The sequence below is a fragment of the Callionymus lyra genome, chromosome 10, assembly GCF_982586985.1.
Source record: "Callionymus lyra chromosome 10, fCalLyr1.hap1.1, whole genome shotgun sequence".
Lineage (NCBI taxonomy): Eukaryota > Metazoa > Chordata > Actinopteri > Syngnathiformes > Callionymidae > Callionymus > Callionymus lyra.
The window spans coordinates 10,234,981-10,254,798 of record NC_141827.1 but is presented as its reverse complement, the minus strand read 5'-3'; the positions used below and the strand labels follow the sequence as shown (position 1 = coordinate 10,254,798).

Sequence of the window (19,818 nt, the reverse complement as noted above, 5' to 3'; positions counted from 1 at the left end):
TTTATTCAAAATAAATCATGTTTTTGCAGACATTTCAAGGTACATATTATAAATTGATGTTTAAAATCTCAATGAGTTTAAGTCCACTTTACAACTTCATTAAGATATTTTTTACCAGAATGCATTGCTGCAGTCACTGGTATCTTTTATCTCTATTTTTTAGAATTACAGCCTCACCTTCTGTTTCCTGGTGTCTTTAAAATCATATTTTTAGTTTTTATCATGGTTTATTTATATTATTTATTTATTTATATTTCAATAAAGTGTAGAGAAAATATAATCTTGTTTTTATTTAAAATTAACAAGTAAAACGGTCAAAACTGGAGTCCGTTCCGTCGCTCCAACATGGCGTCACTTCCGGGTCTTAATACTTTGCTTTGTTGAGATAAAAGGTCAATGCAGAGTCATTTACGGGTCGTTTATTCGCCGCTTCAAGTCAAACAAAATACAAGCTTTACGATCGATTGGACGCGCTTTCTGCCGGCGGCTCTACAGTTCAATAGCTCCGAGCTGTAGAAACATCGCTATATTTAAGGCAAATTTCCCCGGCCAGGGGGTCGTCTCTTTCCAGCAAATGGCTCTTTCAAGTTGTCTATGTCTCGATCACCTGCAGAGAAACTTCCTAGCTTGCCCTCTTGCGTGGGTGGATGCCTTTGTCTTCCCGCCCCCTTTCTGCTGGGTGTGTCCTGCTTCGCTCTTTGTTTCACGACCCCAGGTGTGAAAAGGCAGACGAACAGATGTTTAAATAACCAGTGTCATTTCTCTAATTCTGTTCCAAGCTTGTCTTGAGACAGTGTGTCAATCTGAGTGAAATGTTGATTGTGAATGTGTATTCAAACGTTTAAGCTCTTAGATAAAGCTAGAAATGTATACTTTATATTTATCTTTTAGCATTAATTTAAGTATGGCGTATACGTATAGTGTATAGTAATTTTTAATCCAACACAAGCAAACATTCTGTCCAATAGATCGCAGCAGTCACTACGTCGTCCGCAGCTAAAACAACAATGAAATTTGCTTAGATCCCGGCTATGACTGAGGACGAGAGGATACAGTCGACTCCAGCGGCTGATGCTTGGACATATTTTGGTTTCAAAATTGAAAGCAGATACGACTTCATCAAGAGTCATGTGGTCTGTAAATTCTGCAACACCAGAGTCAAGTACTCGACAATACTACAAATATATACTTGTTACTACAGTATCACAGTATATATCAAATTGTTGTCCGTGTAAATATTCTTTCATAGGACAGGACAGGACAGGACAGGACACCCTCCAAGTAGTGTTTTTTCTTTTTGACTTACGCTTATCCACTCTGACTCTCCGCTAACATTAGACCCCCGATCTGATGTGAGTGGCAGCGAATGGTGTTTAGTGTGAATGCGTGACCTCACAACTGTCTTTGGTCAACAGACACTTTCAGCTGGAGAAGCTTCTGGAAGAAGAACTTTGTCCGCCTTTAATCTAAGGTATGATTGTGTTTAAACAAAACCTGGTCACTCACTGGCCAGAGTTCCGTTCCTCCTGATTGGACACTCGCTCCAGGGCAGCGGGAACTGGAAGGACTGGAAGAAGTAGAAGATGCTCCAGCCGATGATCACGTTGTAGTAAAGACCCACGAAGCCGCAGACCTGGACAGAGACGCGTTATCGACGGATGCTGTCGGTCGACACACTCAGCAGCTAAACCTGGAGGATCACACATGAATAATGGAAACTCTCCTATCAGAGATATTTTTAGCTGCAGCCGAGCAGCTCCTCCATCCCATAAACCGCTGACATGAATTGTATATTGTTTGTTCCTCACACGCTAACAGCAGCTTCCGTAGCTTTGGAATATGACGTGTCAGCAAGAACTTCTCAGTGATTGTTGGGTCTGGAATCCGAAGGAAAAATGTCGTACCATCAGACTCGACATGCCGATCCCACCCAGGCGAGGACAGACGTAGTTCCAGACCCCGATGCTGCCGCGGCGGACCTTCTGACCCACAGCCAGCTCCAGGAAGAAGAGCGGGATGCCGATGATGAGGAGGAGGATGAAGTACGGGACCAGATACGCTCCTGAGGAACACCAATGGTTTAAATGGTCGCTCAGAACAAGTTTCTTTGTTTTTAATGATTTTTCTCACAAATGGTCCGGGGCCTCCGGGTCACATTGACCCAGAGATAAGGGTTAAATCATTCCTTCCTTTAGTGGTTAAGTTCCAGCTTGCACTGATCCACCAACTTCTGTCTTTTAATTTTCTTATCTTTTCATGATATTAATTTTAACTTACTAATATATATACATAACATTTCATACGGCATGTTGCCTTTGGAATCAAATCTTTATCAGCAGGAGAATAAAAAAAATATATATATATATAAATCTAATTTCAAAATTTACTAAAATGTCCAACCTTTCTTAAATGGAACAGTTACTGTTCATTAGCTCTTGAATAAAAAGACAACGGGACATGCTAACACATGCTAACATATGATAACACATGCTAACATACGCTAACACAAGTTAAAATGTGCTAACACATGGCAACACATGGTAACACGTGCTTACACATGCTAACACAAGGCAACATATACTTACAAATCCTAACATATGCTAACACATGTTAACATATGCTAACACATGGCAACACATGGTAACACATGGCAACACATGGTAACATATGCTTACACATGCTAACATATGCTAGCACATGCTAACATATGCTAACACATGGCAACACATGCTAACATATTCTTAAACATGCTAACACAAGGCAACATATACTTACACATGCTAAAATATGCTTACACATGCTAACATTTGCTAACACATATTCCCACATGCTAGCATATGCTAACACATGGCAACACATGCTAACATATGCTAACAAATGCTAACACTTGTGTCAAGCTTGCTGCTGCTGTTTAAATGTAACTTAACTCTTTTTATAAAGACAAGATCTTGTCAGTCTAATGTAAATGAAACTAATATTTGAGATGCCAAAAAAGGGCAACGATGTTTTTTGTTAAAGAACCTCTTGTCAATAAAAATGTTTACTGAGTTGAAAGTTCTAAAAGCGACTTCCATCTCTTCACTTTCCTTTTTTTTTAACAACACCTCAATAAAGTGTCAACATTCGCCTGGAAAGTATTGTTTTAAGAGCTTTAAGTATCTCAGGGTTTTGTTCACGAGTGAGAGATCGTGAGATCGACAGGCAGCAGTTATGCCCGACGATGCACCGATGTCTCTGGTGGTATAAAGAGAGCTAAGCTAAAAGGCGGAGCTCCCCTATGGTCGTGAACCCAACGAACAAGACGTTGGGTACAAATGACGAAAATCTGCTGGACGAGGAAATAAAATGAAGACAAAGAAGACGATGAGATTCAAATCATGACAGAAATACATGAAGTTCCTGTTGGAGAAGAAAATGATGAAGACGTGAAAACTTCCATCAAAGATACGGCGGCGAGAAAATCGGTGGTTAACGAGATGGAAAGATACGTCTGACAGACAATCACGAGGAGATGCTTTCATCTCCTCGTGATTGTCTGTCAGACGCTGAGGCTGAGGAAAGTCAGCTCCACTGGCTGAGGAACGTCAGCTCCACTGGCTGAGGAACGTCAGCTCCACTGGTCTGAGGAACGTCAGCTCCACTGGCTGAGGAACGTCAGCTCCACTGGCTGAGGAACGTCAGCTCCACTGTCTGAGGAACATCAGCTCCACTGGCTAAGGAACGTCAGCTCCACTGGCTGAGGAACGTCAGCTCCACTGGCTGAGGAACGTCAGCTCCACTGGCTGAGGAACGTCAGCTCCACTGGTCTGAGGAACGTCAGCTCCACTGGTCTGAGGAACGTCAGCTCCACTGGCTGAGGAACATCAGCTCCACTGGCTGAGGAACATCAGCTCCACTGGCTGAGGAACATCAGCTCCACTGGTCTGAGGAACATCAGCTCCACTGGCTGAGGAACATCAGCTCCACTGGTCTGAGGAACGTCAGCTCCACTGGCTGAGGAACATCAGCTCCACTGGCTGAGGAACATCAGCTCCACTGGCTGAGGAACATCAGCTCCACTGGTCTGAGGAACATCAGCTCCACTGGCTGAGGAACATCAGCTCCACTGGTCTGAGGAACATCAGCTCCACTGGCTGAGGAACATCAGCTCCACTGGCTGAGGAACGTCAGCTCCACTGGTCTGAGGAACATCAGCTCCACTGGCTGAGGAACATCAGCTCCACTGGCTGAGGAACATCAGCTCCACTGGTCCGAACATGGCGTCTCTCACGAGAAGACAAATATTATCCCGGAGAAGGATTGAGTTACATCTACATCCGAGCTCTTCGTGTCGGAGCATCGGTCCGAGCGCGCGGGCGGCAGTAGTAATCGATCCGCTGCTAAATTTAGACCGCATGAAATAAAGGTCATTCAGAGGCAGCAGGAGATGGTCAGATGTTTCCACCGTGTCTTTGTGTGTGTTTGTGTTTGTGGTATCCCTTGTGCTGTCTAAGGGTCAAGGTTACCAGAGTGCCCGAAAACAAATGTGTTTGTGGTATCCCTTGTGTTGTATCTGGGTCAAAGTGACCCAAGGTCCCGAAAACAAATGTTTTTTTGGTATCCCTTGTGTAATCTCTGGGTCAAAGTGACCCGGAGGCCCATAAAACAAATGTGTTTTTGGTATCCCTTGTGTTATCCATGAGTCAAAGTGACCCAAAGGCCCATAAAACAAATGTGTTTGAGGTACCCCTTCTGTTATCTTTGGGTCAAATTGAGCCGGAGGCCAATAAAATAAATGTGTTTGTGGTATCCCTTGTGTTGTCTCTGGGTCAAGGTGACCCGGAGGCCCATAAAACAAAAGGGTTCGTGGTATCCCTTGTGTTATCTCTGGGTCAAAGTGACCCGGAGGCCCATAAAACAAATGTGTTTGTGGTATCCCTTGTCTTATCATTGGGTCAAAGTGACCTGGAAGCCCATAAAACAAATGTGTTTGTGGTATCCCTTGTGTTATCTCTGGGTCAAGGTGACCCAGAGGCCCATAAAAAAAAAGTGTTTGTGGTATCCCGTGTTATCTCTGGGTCATTTTTACAAAATGACCATCATAGTAGTCGACACGCTTGTGTTTATTTCTTGTGTGTGTTTGTTATTATTGTTTTTGTCGTTTGGTATTTAAATTGGTTTTTAAAATATATAATTTACTACAGTATTATGTGTATTTAATCCTGTTTATTTTGTGATTTTTCATTGAAAATATTTGTCGTCGTCTTCTTCAACGCTCATGTTGTGGGAAACAAAAACTGAAGTTAAAGTTATTTAAAAAAGAAAACTGATAACGGGTGTCCCAGCATGCATTGCAATGTTCTTAACTCTCTGTGTGATGGATCTTGGTTGTGTTCGGTCAGTAGAAGTTCTTCTTGTCATGGCAGGTGTTTGTTATCATCTCACCTCCTCCGTTCTTCTGGCACAGGTACGGGAAGCGCCAGACATTGCCGAGGCCCACGGAGAATCCCACCTGAGCCAGGATGTACTGCAGTTTGCTGTTCCAGGCCGGGCGCCCGTCATTCTCGGGCAGCTCGATCTGGGGGACCTTCTTCCCGGCCGCACCCCCGACGTTCAAGCTGCTGCTCTTGTAGTCCAGCGGCTCCTCGTGGGCCAGCAGGTCGGCCACCGACTCCGTGACATGCTCCAGGCTCTGCTCGCGCTGCGTCACTTTGCTGTTCTTCCGCATCAGGGAGGCTGAGCGGGGCCGCCGGGGAGCAGGGCGTTGGGGGTGGGATGAGCCGCGAGGAAGAGAGAGACTCCAGAGAAGATGGATGCAGGTGTGATGAGAGGAGGTTGGATACCTGGAGGTAAATAAATGTGACTAAACAATAAGTTCAGTGGTTGTTGTCAGAAGAACTTTAACCTCAGCAGGTGGAAACACAGTCTCACCTCGAGGGAGAAGAAGATTCATCTCACTTTCTTCTGAACCATACTGATGACATCTATATCTCCCTCCATCCATCCATCCATCCATCCATCCATCCATCCATCCATCCATCCATCCATCCATCCATCCATCCATCCATCCATCCATCCATCCATCCATCCATCCATCCATCCATCCATCCATCCATCCATCCATCCATCCATCCATCCATCCATCCATCCATCCATCCATCCCTCCATCCATCCATCCATCCATCCATCCATCCATCCATCCATCCATCCATCCATCCATCCATCCATCCATCCATCCATCCATCATCCATCCATCTATATGCCTTTTCACTCATTTCTCCATCCATCCATTCATCCATCATCCCTCTATATACCTTTCCACTCCTTTATCCATCCATCCATCATCCATCCATCCATCCATCCATCCATCCATCCATCCATCCATCCATCCATCCATCCATCCATCCATCCATCCATCCATCCATCCATCCATCCATCCATCCATCCATCATCCATCCATCATTCATCCATCATCCCTCTATATACCTTTCCACTCCTTTATCCATCCATCCATCATCCATCTATCATCCATCCATCCAGCCAGGTCCTATTCTTGTGAAATTACTAGTAACTAATTTGGTTTATTTTTATAGAAACATAAAGACTTTTGTTATTGTCTTACTCTGGAACTGTGACTAAAAATAACCATGAAAAAGTAAAGTACTAAGTTAAAATACCAAATCCTGCAAATTGTTGTCTTTAATTTCCTTTTTTTCTGGAAGCTTAAAGCCCCCCCCCCCTCCTCCTCCACACACTAAACCTCCCTAATCCCCTGTAGCAACATCCATCCTCACCCCTCTGGCAGAGATGTTGGTCCAACCCAAAAAAAAAAACCCAGAGGAAGTGATGCTGTAGTTGTCATGTGATCGTCTTCATCACTTATTGAGTCCCTTCACCAGAACAGCATCTGACGACTGTGAGTTCTAAAAAATGAAGATTATTCCTGATCATTTCCACAAACTGTGATGCAATAATCCAGCCATTCACAAGTCTTGATAATCCCACATGCATTAACCATAGAGCTCGCTCCGTCTTTTCATCCAACCCCACCAACACAAGACACGTCACATCTGACCGAGGCTGCATCATCCCGACACAACACCAATAATCCAGCTGCAAATAACACACACGGGTCACGTGACCCGAGCAGCTCAGCCCGAGGATTGTGACATGCACTTTTTATTTTTCAGCTTTTGTTTGTGTAACGTGACTTTAAATATATGTCATCACGTCACTTTATATCAAATATTGATATGGATAATCACATGACAATGAAGGTGTCCTCAAAATGACTTGATGCCACCTCAAGGTGACATTTTAAAGTTCTTCCACAGACACGTGCATTAAAATAAAGTAGTTGGTAAAAAGAGCAGACTGTTGGGAAATCACACTCAGTCATTAATCTTGTTTAGACTTGTTCATCCATCCACTGACCTGCGTGTTGTCAGCAGATCTATAGTTGAACGTGCTCGACTGCACAATAAATCAAATGAAGATAAAAAAAAAAGATCTAAAAAGATAAATAAAGTTAATTTTAAGACGTTACGTTTTAACTGCACAAATGATTTTAAGGTAAAATAAAACCGTTTAAAAAGACTAAATAAATATTATATTCCAAAGTGAACAACTCAATGTATCTGTTCTTGGTTCTTAACTTCTTATCTTTAAATGAAAATACATTAAAATAAAGACTTTTCTTACCTTCACTGTCCGGATGAGACGCGGGCTGTGTGGGTCAGTGATCCCGGAGCGCGGACTCGCAGGACGCTGGAGGGCGGCTTTAGAGTTGTGTCGCTTTCGTGACGCACTCAAATAATTCTGTGCGCCTACAAACAAGTCACCAGTCGTCCAGTGGTTCAGTGGTCCAGTCGAACCCGCGGCACCGCCTGGCGTGATGGGAGCGGATGGAGGCGGAGAAGAGATGCTGCGTGGTCAAGGTTATCCACTCCTACCTGAGGAAGCGTCGCTCTGACGCAAACTGACGTCATACTGACTAATGACGAGTTCAATTGATAAAAAAAAGAGGCGATTTCGGGGCAAGTGATGATGGAGGAACACGAGCGTTTTTTTAATGAATCCACAACAAAGTCAAGAGTGTTTTGGAAAAAAAAAAGGTAAAAAAAAAAGTCTCTTTTTTATATTTTTTGTTCCATATAATTCTAAATCAAAAGCTCACACATCCCCAGTGTTCCAGGGTTGAGGGCACAACACATATTGTAAGCAATTTCTTGAGTTTAATTTCAATTTCCTTTCTTTTGGGATCATTTAAAGAAAATAAATTAACATAATTTCATCACCGAATATTGACTTTAAATCTTTGAATCTTTAAATCAATTTGCTCTCGAGTGAATGTCATACATGATGACACCCATTAAAGACAGTAACAATAATAACTAATTATGTAAATAATTTAAAAATAACAATAAAATGTAAATATTTAAAAAGACAAGTATTGTTAACTGCTATTGAACAGGTGCCTGTGTGTAGAAGTGATAAAAAACATTTTTCCTAATTTTTAAAATCTTATTTTGTGTTCAAAATACTTTTGTAGTCAATTCGATAATGACGTCTCTAATGATGTAAAAAATAAAAGACTCTAATTGTCCATATTTTGTTCTTATTTATTTTTTTAAATCACTTTTACTTCTAATGTTTTTCTTTCTAATATTCTTAAATAACTATCACCTTTGAACCAACACAACGTCATAATGAACCTTTAAACATACACTCTGACTGAGGAACCTCCATGAAAGCCTCAGACTGATGCTTGAAAACATCTCAATTCGACGTCTTCACCTTGACGTTGAACCGCCCGCGTGGTTTTCTTCTCCTGAACTCGAGCCTCGACTGAACACTCTATCGCCTCGGACTCATAAATCAAACTCACATCTCAGCGACTAATCTCTAAACCGCCGAGGTGGTGAAGGCGGGAAACCATTTTTCTTCTTGACCCTTTCGATTTATTTTTCCTGCTTTTTCACACGGCTGCCATCTTGTTGTCTTCATCATCCAGGAACGTAACAATCAGAACCTTTACTACTGTGACTGAAAGCTCTTGTTATTTTTGTATTATTCGATTATTATGCTATAATCTTGACTATTGTTATAATAATGTTACATATTTATTTGTTGGGGTTCTTTATTACAAAATCTTTATAGAATAATAAAAAAGTAATTTTAACAGGCGACAGTCATGTATTTCCTCATAATATCGCCTTTTATATCAATATCTCAACGTAAATGGAAAAAAATAAAGGTTTAAAAATATGTAATTTAAATATGAAGTATATATAAAAAAGTTTAAAATATACAAATAAACCAGAAAACTAAAATAAAATAGATAGTATTTGGATACAAATTTAAATTTTAAACATAATAAAATAAAAGATAAGCTTTTTTATTTATTTTAATTTTGACTGGACTTTTCGTTTTATCTGACTTGTTTTTTTAATTTGTTTTTTCTTGATCATTTCTTTTCTCTGACCTTTTATTAATTTATTTATTTATTTCAACCTCTCCTTTTTTTGTGAACGAGTCTGCACCGAACATTCCCTCACGTACGTCTCCAGGGCTCACTCGACCCCTTCATTAATGGAACCTTCGATCAGTGTTAGTGAAGAAATAAAGTGGATTTTTACACCTGACACGAATGTATTACTGAAAACACGGGCCTGCGAGGGACCTGCTCACTGGACTGCAGCGAGTCTATCACGTGATGATTCAGTTTTTTTGTTTTGTTTTTTATCAACCTTGTGTCAGCAGTCTGGCAGGTCTGGGGGGACGCAGCAGTGTCGCTGCCCTCACTAGTTAGCAAACGACGGAGACTCCCGACTGAATCCAACGACATGTTGTCGGTGCTCTTTGTTCCACTTAAGTTCTTAGAGGGATTACGTTTGGAGGAGTTGTATCAGAAATATTGTCCACTTCAATCTCAGGCACCTCGAGGGAGACGGTCCAGCATCAAACTCTTAACACGTTTTTAAAAAATCTATCTTTTATGTGATTTAAGACGTAAAACTGGACGTGATTCACGTCGTAGTTAATATGAGTCTCAAGATTCTGCACTCTGGTTTCCTCCCACAATCTAAAAACACATGGAAGTTCATTCTAAATTGTCAAGGGTGTTTTTTTACAACTTTATTGACATGGTCACGGACGACGATGTGATTCTCACAAGCTGGAAAATTAAGCAATTGACTGATTTCTTTGTCATGAGCTTCATCCATTGAGCACAAAAGGATTTCATTGGATCAGCTCGCCTGTCAATCAAAACAGCTGATTTCAAGTTAAAGATGACTGGAATAAACTGATGAAATGTTGCGATTCTTCGACTCAATGAGTCAAATGATTCATCCAGTTAACTCATCAGATAAAAGTCGGGTCATGGCAAAAATTTAAGTAAGTAAGTAATTTTTATTTGTGTAGCGCTTTTCCAGACCAGGGTCACAAAGCGCTTAAACAATCGAAATAATATTCAATAAAGTATATATTTTAAAGATCAGTTCATTCTCAAGTTATATCTACATATAAATAATTCCTAATATATTAATAAATAATGATGAGTAGCTGTCGAGGTTATAGAGTGTTTGGTGTAAACTGTAGGTCAGAGTCTCAAAGAGAGAAATAAACCATTTTTTGTTATCAAGTCAGATGAGAAACTCTCCATCATCACACAGTTGTATTTAATTCTTTGTTGGTTTGACATCCTGTAGAGAGAAATGATGCAGATCTTCTTTTGTTTCTGCACCATTTTTCCTCCAAAATTCCTGCTCCGAGATGCTCCGAGATGCTTCACGTGTCTCCGTGACGTCGGCCTCCTCCCTCCTCGCCTTCCCGCTCCTCCGTTCACCTTCAGCTGCTTCTCCACTTCACAGCCCGGCTGGTGTAACGTTCTCCACCCACTTCCACTCACGTGCGCCTCTGCATCCGCAACCAGCGCATCCACCCAGTACTTTTCCTTCGTCTCATTCGTATTCCTCCCTCCCTCCCTCCCTCCATCCCTCCATCCCTCCCACCCTCCCCTGTGGTTTGTGTTTGTCTGGGTCACTCTCAGCTCCGAAAATAAACCTCCAGCTTGTCCCGGGACTGTGGCACCATCTATCCATGATTCTTCAGACTCACCGATGGATGTTGTGCTGCAGATACTTGTTTATTAAACATGGTTCCTTCACAGCACCGAGGGTGAGCAGGTGTGCCGGAGGAAGTGGGTCAAAGCTGTGAGAGCATCAGCCCGGTGTCACCGGGAACAACCTACAAAACCAACATTTTTTTTATATATCTTTACATCTTTACAGCACTTTGAGATCTCTGGTATCTGTTCAGTTGATGATGTCATCAATACATCCGGCCGAGAGAACCTGACACTGTTTTTTCTTCTTCATAACAATTGAATGTTTATTTCTCCTTCAACTTGAACTAGTTACCTGCAAATTTACATTGAAACGGATGTGTAAACTATTGAAAGAAATTTACAAACTATTTAAAAAAAATAAAGTTTTATTTTTACTATTGAAATGAATGTACAAACGATTGAAACAACTTGAAAACTATTTTAACACATTTACAAACTATTAGAATATCACAGAAAACAACACAAACAATTGAAACAGATTTAAAAATGATATAAACAAATGTACAACCTGATGAAACAAATCTGTAAACTATTTGACAAACTTGAAAACAATTGAAAAATATTTACATTAAATCATATTATAAAAACTCTTAGACAAACTATTGAATTACGTTTTAAAAACGATTAAAAGAAATCACAAATTATTTAAAAAATAAATGAAAAAACAATTTAAAAAATGTAACAAACTATGGAAACAAATTTATAAACTATAAAAACAGATAAAATAAATTATATAAACAAATTTACAACCTGTTGAAAAAAATCTACAAATTATTTGAATCAATTTCAAAAACTCTTAAATAAACTATAGAAATTATTTTAAAAACGATTTAAATACATTTATTTTGAAACACATTAAAAAATATTTAAACAAATTAACAAACCGTAAAAAAAAATTTAAAAAAATTAACAAACTCTATAAAGACATGAACAATTCTGAAACAAATAAACAAACTATTGAAACCAATTCATCAAATTTTAAAGCAAATTTACAAATTTACTGAAAAATATTTTTCAGTATTTTAAACAACATTTTGTTTAAAAAAAATAAAAAAAACAAATAGAAATTAAAAAAGGTACTATATTTATGCTGCCCTCATGAGGTCATAGTAAAACTATTAAACTGACGATGGAGAAATGTTTCTGACAACTAATAATTGTATTATTTATTAGTATTAGTAACTATAAATATAATTTGTAAAAAATCCTTCATTTTTTAAAGTATTTTATATTTTCTCAACACGTGATGAAGACAGCGACTTAACTTAATAATCACAGCAACATGATTATTATTATTATTATTGTTTTTATTATTATTATTAAAAGATATTTCTAGTGGTCCTGCTTTGAATGATCCGCAGCCTCTTCCCAAAAGTAAAATTCCTTTTTCGAGAGAGTTTCTTGTCCATCTAAACACAATGAAAGTAAACATTAAATAAATCCTGTCATCATTGAAACGTTCATCTTCTTCATCCCTCTCTACTCTTGCTCTGACGGCCGTCACAACATGAGCCGATGTCGCCTGGATTCATATCTGCTGGCTGGTGACTGATGGTAAAATCTGATCTGTGACTGAGCATCTGTCCGAGGTCAGAGGTCACGCTGTTCACCTAAATGATGCACGAAAATAGAAGTCAGTATCTCTCGCTAATCTTCCGCCTCATTTCCTGTCCGTTACATATGTGATCGTGTGATTGCGTTGCTGGGAATTTTGTGGAGATTTCCTCATTTCTCTGCTTTTTACAGACATATTTAAAAACCATATTATATGGCACATTGGCTTGACCCGGGGACATGTGACGGTCTCTACAGGACTCTCACCAGATGGCCTCTCCAACGGGGGCCGGTCGTGTTCAACGGGTGGAGGCCGAGGCTGCTGTCCCCGTTTTTGTTTTGGGCAGAATAATCCTTTTAAAACACATCAAAGCACACAACATTGTTGCACACACACACAAGCGTGCGGTAAAAAAGACATGCGGGATTAAAGAACCTCACATGTCAGATTCTCACTGCACTTGGTCTTGAAAGAGAGAGTTTGTTAAACACGCAAATCAGTTGGAAATGCTTTGACTCACAGTAGGAGCAGAAAAGACATGATGGTAAAAACACAATCATGTAAATCGTACACACACTCTCCAGCCAGAGACTTTAATCCTACTGAGTGGGAGTGCCCTACATGCATGCAGCTTCAACCTTCGTGCATCCCTGATGATCACAAAAAAGACACTCAAGGAATCATTTATAGAACAAAACACCTTTCAGGAGAGGAGAATAATATATTTATATAGTTATTCTAATGGTGGTTTTAATATGATTCTATAGCATTCTAACCATATATTACATTAATCGTGAAGTATATACACCCACCATTCATTTCAGAAGTGGATTAATATGGATGTGTGAGTAAAAAAATGGAAATAAATTCTCTATATCAGGTCATAGTGGTGGTGCGAAGATGCACGCCTGACCCCTGGTGGTGACAGGGGAGAAGACACAATATTAATGACATTAAATAAGATAAGATCAAATGAGATTACTATTTATTAATCCCACAGTGGGGAGAGTACATTGTCATAAATGAACATTCGACAAAAACATATTCTGTAAATGTTATTTTTCTTATTACGTTGATCTCAGAACTATGATTACATTTCGTTTTTAAATCGGGTTTATTTCGATATTTACATTTCTCTCTTTATTATTATTATTTATTGTTGTAACCACTCTTTTCAAATGAATGCTGCGCTAATAAAACTTAATTAATAAATAAAAACTATTCAATGCTTTGTATGCTTTGACGAGGACTTATCATTTAACTCACACATAAAACAAATCTCACGGACTGCCTACTTCCACCTTCGTAACATTTCAAAAATCAGGCACTTCCTTCCTTTAGATGCTGCTGAAAAACTCATCCATGCTTTTGTAACCTCAAGGCTGGACTATTGTAACTCTCTTCTGTCAGGATGTTCTAAGAAGTCTCTCAGAACTCTGCAGCTCGTGTCCTGACTAAGACTAAGAGGCGCGAACACATTTCCCCTGTACTGTCTTCCCTACATTGGCTTCCTGTAGAATTTAGAATACAATTTAAAATCCTTCTCCTAACCTATAAAGCCTTACATGGTCTCGCACCAACATACACTAAAGATTTAATCCAAACTTACCAACCCTCTAGGACCTTACGATCCTTAAACTCTGATCTATTAGTTATACCACAAATCTCTAAATGTAGATTTGGAGCCAGGGCCTTCAGTTTTCAAGCCCCTCTGCTGTGGAACCAACTACCGGCTTCAGTCCAGAGGGCAGACACCCTCTCTATGTTTAAAAACAATCTTAAAACCTTACTTTTCGATAAAGCCTATAACTAACTTAACTGTTTATCTTAGCTGCTATGGACTCTCTTATACTCTCCTCTTTTTTTCTCACTATAATTTCCCTCACTCCTCTCCTTATCCACCTGTCTACCCCCCCATCCTTCCTCCCAGCCGGTCAAAGCGGCAGGCCGTCAACAATGAGTCTGGTTCCGCTCGAGGTTTCTGCCTTCTAAAAGGAAGTTTTTCCTCGCCAAAGCTCACTGTACTGTGTTTCGCTTCTTGCTCTTTGTTGAATTGCTGGGATCTATTTTTCCTTAATCAACTATAGTCTTATTTCAACTGTATAGTGTCTTGAGATAACTGTGTTATGCTAAGACACTTTAAATAAAATTGAATTGAATTGAAACATTTTCAGAAGAATCTTTCTTTTCCAGACCGTCTATGCCAGGCAGGCGCTTTCAGTTGAGTGACACGAGGTCAGACCAATGAACATCCTCCATGTAGGGTGGGCGGAGCTTCCTGTACAGTAGTAGACTCATCCAAGATGGCGACTATGTGACTCGTCCGAGGCTCGTCCCGAGTTTTGAAACAAATTCCACACGGTTTCGGTGGCAAACAGTTCGTCTGTTGGATCCGCGGACCGTCACTCGCCACTATCGACTCGGTCTGAAATGAAAGGACGTGAACAGTCGCCGGTAAAGAAACGTTCTCGGGCGCCAGATGATAGCAGAGACCGAGGAGGAAATAGCCGGAAGCCTGGAGCTCCGGTGACCGTCAACGGCAGCAGCTCGTCCCGACGGAACCTGCACCATGACAAGCGAGACATGAGGGAACCGAACGGACACGGCTCGTCCAGCCGGTGCGGCGGCGGCAGCTTCGACTACGCGGTGAAGAGCAACGGAGGCGCCAGACCCGGCGGCATGGACGGGCATTGGGGGGCCGAGCCCGCCCCCGCCCCCAGGGTCAGCCTGACCCGCACTGTTAGGAAGGTAGTTTTTTTTTTTTACATAACAGTTCAACCCTCTGCCCTGTCGAACGAAACCAAAGCGCTGTCCTATTACAGATGATGTACATGTACAATGTTATATAGATCAACTATTTAGTTATTTCCATGTGAGAACACACGACAACAATCCGGGATTGAAAATATGTTTCGTTTATGATCTTCTTCGATCTGTCAACACACATCCATCAATGTCAAGAGAACAGCACACCCAAGTGGTCATTAGGTTCCACTATAGTTATTGTTATCATTTGACATTAATGGTTACAGTTGCTTATAGAGTCAGTCATTGGTTTTGGTTTCAGTTTGAACATCAGTAATACGCTGACAAGAAAAGGTAACAAGGAGAGCAGGAAGCAGCTTCATCAGTGTCTACTGAACACACACTGAAGTCAACCCGAACACTGGAGTGGATTTAAACTGAGAGTCGCTGCAGCTAAAGCCTTTACTTGAACTCACCAAGACACCTGCCTTGGACTTCGGCTCAGTTCAGTGCTTTTAAAAACAAGTCTCCTGTAGAATGAGCCTATATTGTCATGATGGTCATTTGGTGACTTTAAAAAAAACCCTATTTTTCAGCATCTGGGCTTCATCAAGTAGTCAAACAGATCACACATCACACCTCACATGATTTTGTTCAATGAGATGACAACTAATTTGATGTTCAATCAAGTGTTCAGGCTGTTTTCAGTGCCTATTGTTTTTAGTAGAAGTGAAGCTGTGGTGCTTTAGTTTAATAAATGGACACGGCACTAAACTTTGGTTTTTAGTTTTTTTTTGATTTTCGTCACTTTTTAGTAATGGGAGGATTATTTCTCTGTACTGTGCGAGTCGACCCAGAGCCATTGTTCAGCCTGAAGCCAATACGTTTTTAGGTTGAAAATTTTGCCCCCCTGAAAAAATGTAATGCCCCCCCTTAAATGTTTTTCTGCAGCCAGGTTTGGGAGGCGCGGACATCCGGCCCCGGCCTCCCCCGGAGAGCGATTACCGGACCCTGAAAATAAGCGGCATTTGGTCTGAGCTGAGCGACGGCGAGGTCGAGGACGGCCTGTTCGACGAGTTCATTAAATACGGGGACGTGAGTTTTAAGTTCAGCCGAGAGAACGAGCAGCGGGTGGTGTTTGTCAACTTCAGGAGGCCCGAAGACGCCCGCGCCGGGAAGCACGCCCGCGCCGGGAAGCTGATGCTCTACGACCGCCCCCTGCAGATAGACCCGGTCTACGACAGACTCCGGAGCCGCTCCCCCGTTTCCAAAGAGATGTACCCCCCGGTGACCCGACACGTCCCCCCACAGAGGCAGCTCTCACCCACTGGTGTGGGCTACAGAGACTACCGGCCCCACCACAGAGACATGGAACACCACAGAGACCTGGACCGAGGGAGAGACTTTCCCTGCGACTCCCGGAGCAGACCCCCTTTTGAGCCACCCGCCTTCCACGACGAGGACATCGAGGCGCCCGAATTTGACAAAAAGGCGAACAGGACGTTGTTTCTTGGCAACCTGGACGTCAGGGTGACGGAGAGTGAACTCCAGAGGGCGTTTGAGTGCTTCGGGGTGATCACCGAGGTGGACATCAAGATACCCAAGCGGGGTAAAACCAGCCACTATGGATTTATCAAGTTTGAAAATCTGGACATGGCCCATCGTGCCAAGCTCGCCATGGACGGGAAAGTTTTGGGGCTCAACCCGATAAAAATCGGCTACGGCAAACCTACGCCCACCACCAGACTGTGGGTGGGGGGGCTCGGGCCCTGGGTGTCACTCCTTGCCCTCGACAAGGATTTCAACCGCTTCGGCACCATCAGGACTATAGACTACAGGGAGGGGGACGTGTGGGCCTACATTCAGTACGAGAGTCTGGTTGCTGCCCAGGCCGCTTTTACAAACATGCGGGGGTTCCCTCTTGGTGGTCCGCACAGAAGAATCCGGGTGGACTTCGCAGACACAAAGCACCCCATCCACACCCAGCAGCCGCTCATGCCCCTTTCGCTGTCGCCATATCACGTTCCAGAGCCAGAGAGGTCTCCTTCGTTTAGCTTCAGAGACCGAGACATTTCCCCCCCCGCCGAGTGGTCGGGCCCCGGGATACACGACAGGATCCGAGGCGGCGGCGGCTACGAGGTCCGAAACAGAACCTTCAACCCCAAGAAGAGACCTCTGGAGCAGGGCTGGCACCCCGAGCGGTCTCCTGAGTTTGGTCGCCGGCGACACGGCCGGTCCATGGACCGGAGCTCTTTTTATTAATATTTCTAGTGGTCCTGCTTTGAATGATCCGCAGCCTCTTCCCAAAAGGAAAATTCCTTTTTCGAGAGAGTTTCTTGTCCATCTAAACACAATGAAAGTAAACGTTAAATAAATCCTGTCATCATTGAAACGTTCATCTTCTTCATCCCTCTCTACTCTTGCTCTGACGGCCGTCACAACATGTCGCCTGGATTCATATCTGCTGGCTGGTGTACGGTGTACATTTTAGGACATCGTCAGGTATCAGACCAAACGGCTTCATCCTTCAGACGAAGCAGCCTTAGGATTCATACAAAACAACATTAGATGGATAATTAAATAGATAATTTTATTTATCTGAGTTTGGAAATTCACAATTCAAGCAGAAGATTTACAGATGAACACATTTTAAAAAAAATAAAAAGCAAGAATACAAAGTTTTGCTAACTTTGGGAATGTCATATTAGACAAAACGACATCAGATAGCATCTGGGAAAAAAAATCACCGGAGCATTTTATTTCGAATGAAACCGGAAATACATGTGACATCACACGTCAACATGCCATCGGATTTTGTAGTATAGTTATCACATGAATTTTGGTTTTCATTCGAAATGAAATGATGCGTTTATTATTTTTTTCTATATGCTATCCGATGTGCTTTTGGCTGATATCACATCGTTATCGTGTGCATTTCCGGTTTCATTCGCAATAAAACGGTACGTTATTTTTTTCCCCAGATGCTATCTGATGTCGTTTTGTCTAATATCACGTCGTTATCACATGCATTTCCTGTTTTATTTGAAATAAAAAGGAGCGATTTTTTTTGTTTCTGATATAGTTTTGTCTGGGGACTTTTATTTTGAAGGTTGACAAAGTTCGATCTGACGGAGGTTTGTCTGAGGCTGCTTCGTCTGACGGATGAAGCCGTTTGGTCTGATACCTGACGATGTCCTAAAATGTACACCGTACTGGTGACTGATGGTAAAATCTGATCTGTGACTGAGGTCACGCTGTTCACCTAAATGATGCACGAAAATAGAAGTCAGTATCTCTCGCTAATCTTCCGCCTCATTTCCTGTTCCTTACATGTGTGATTGCGTTGCTGGGAATTTTGTGGAGATTTCCTCATTTCTCTGCTTTTTACAGAACTATTTAAAACCATATTATATGACACATTGGCTTGACTTGCTGTTATTTTCAGACCATCAAAATAATGCTGGCGAAAAAATATGAGGAGGAACGGGAACGAGTGAAATTGGAAGTACAGCAAGCTGTGTCAGTGAGTATAATGCAGGGGTGGGCAAACTCGGTCCTCAAGGGCCGCAGTGGGTGCAGGTTTTTGCTCCAACCGATCGAGCATGCACATTTTAACCAATTAGGTTTCAGCTAAAACAAGCAACACCTGACTGACAATCAACTGATTACACTCCTAAGACACCTGATTGGTCAAAATGTGTCCTCTTGATCGGTTGGAACAAAAACCTGGACACCCTGCGGCCCTCGAGGACCGCGTTTTCCCACCCCTGGTATAACGGCTGACATGTGGACATCTGTAAACATGGAGGCTTACTTGGCTCTTACCTGTCACTACATAAATGATAATTTGCAGTTGTGTACATCTGTGTTGGGAGTGCAATACTTTCCACAAAGTCACACTGCAGACAATTTGGCCCAGGTCAAAAGGGGCATCATGGCGGACTGGGCCATAACTAATAAAGTAAAGTGTTTTGTATTTTTACATATTAACTACAGTATATGTATTCAAACATGAACTAAAACTAACAGTTTATATTTGTTAATTTTAAACATGTCTGATTTAAATCTCACTATTTTAAATAAGTTCAGATGTGCTCCAGTGTAAATGTTTATATTTTAAATACACGGTTATTAACAAGAATACTGCATTTACAGAGGCGACCAGTGGATTATTTAAATTTTAGATGAAGTTTAACGAGAATAAAACTGTTAATCAGTAACTTCACATCATCATCGCTTTGTCTGATGGTCTCTGAGCGTCATTAGAATGTGTGTCTCACCTGCACCTGTTTAACGTGTTTGGGTTTGAGCGTATTCTTATTATATTCGTGAGATAAAGGTAATTAACAAATAGTCATCATGTGATGTTGTATTAATACAAGTGTGTTTTAATCACATGAGGAAAACT

The 19,818-nt window shown here is 41.5% G+C and overlaps 2 protein-coding genes across 2 annotated transcripts in view; one reads left to right on the top strand and one right to left on the bottom strand.

Moving 5' to 3' along the window:
* Positions 1–7,899, bottom strand: part of LOC148070221 (sodium-dependent neutral amino acid transporter SLC6A17-like) — a 21,062-nt gene extending 13,163 nt beyond the window's left edge. Inside the window, exons 1-4 of the mRNA XM_087800352.1 lie at positions 7,681–7,899; positions 5,425–5,822; positions 1,905–2,062; positions 1,507–1,633 (exon numbers count right to left, since the gene is read on the bottom strand). Coding sequence (XP_087656478.1) covers positions 1,507–1,633; positions 1,905–2,062; positions 5,425–5,707 — 568 coding nt within the window. The 5' untranslated portion in view covers positions 5,708–5,822; positions 7,681–7,899. The remainder of the gene's footprint in view (positions 1–1,506; positions 1,634–1,904; positions 2,063–5,424; positions 5,823–7,680) is intronic.
* Positions 7,900–14,969: 7,070 nt separating this feature from the next.
* Positions 14,970–17,802, top strand: LOC148070220 (RNA-binding protein 15-like). Its single transcript, XM_087801507.1, has 2 exons — positions 14,970–15,413; positions 16,362–17,802. The coding sequence occupies exons 1-2, from the start codon at positions 15,096–15,098 to the stop codon at positions 17,670–17,672; spliced, it is 1,629 nt and encodes a 542-aa protein (XP_087657633.1). The 5' UTR covers positions 14,970–15,095; the 3' UTR covers positions 17,673–17,802.
* Positions 17,803–19,818: the final 2,016 nt, after the last annotated feature.

What these genes read in the sequence shown, in the direction of transcription:
- LOC148070220 (XM_087801507.1), top strand. Translation starts at nt 15,096, where the DNA reads ATGAAAGGACGTGAACAGTCGCCGGTAAAGAAACGTTCTCGGGCGCCA. An exon ending in TGACCCGCACTGTTAGGAAG is followed by an intron (nt 15,414 to 16,361) that starts GTAGTTTTTTTT and finishes GTTTTTCTGCAG; the next exon opens with CCAGGTTTGGGAGGCGCGGA.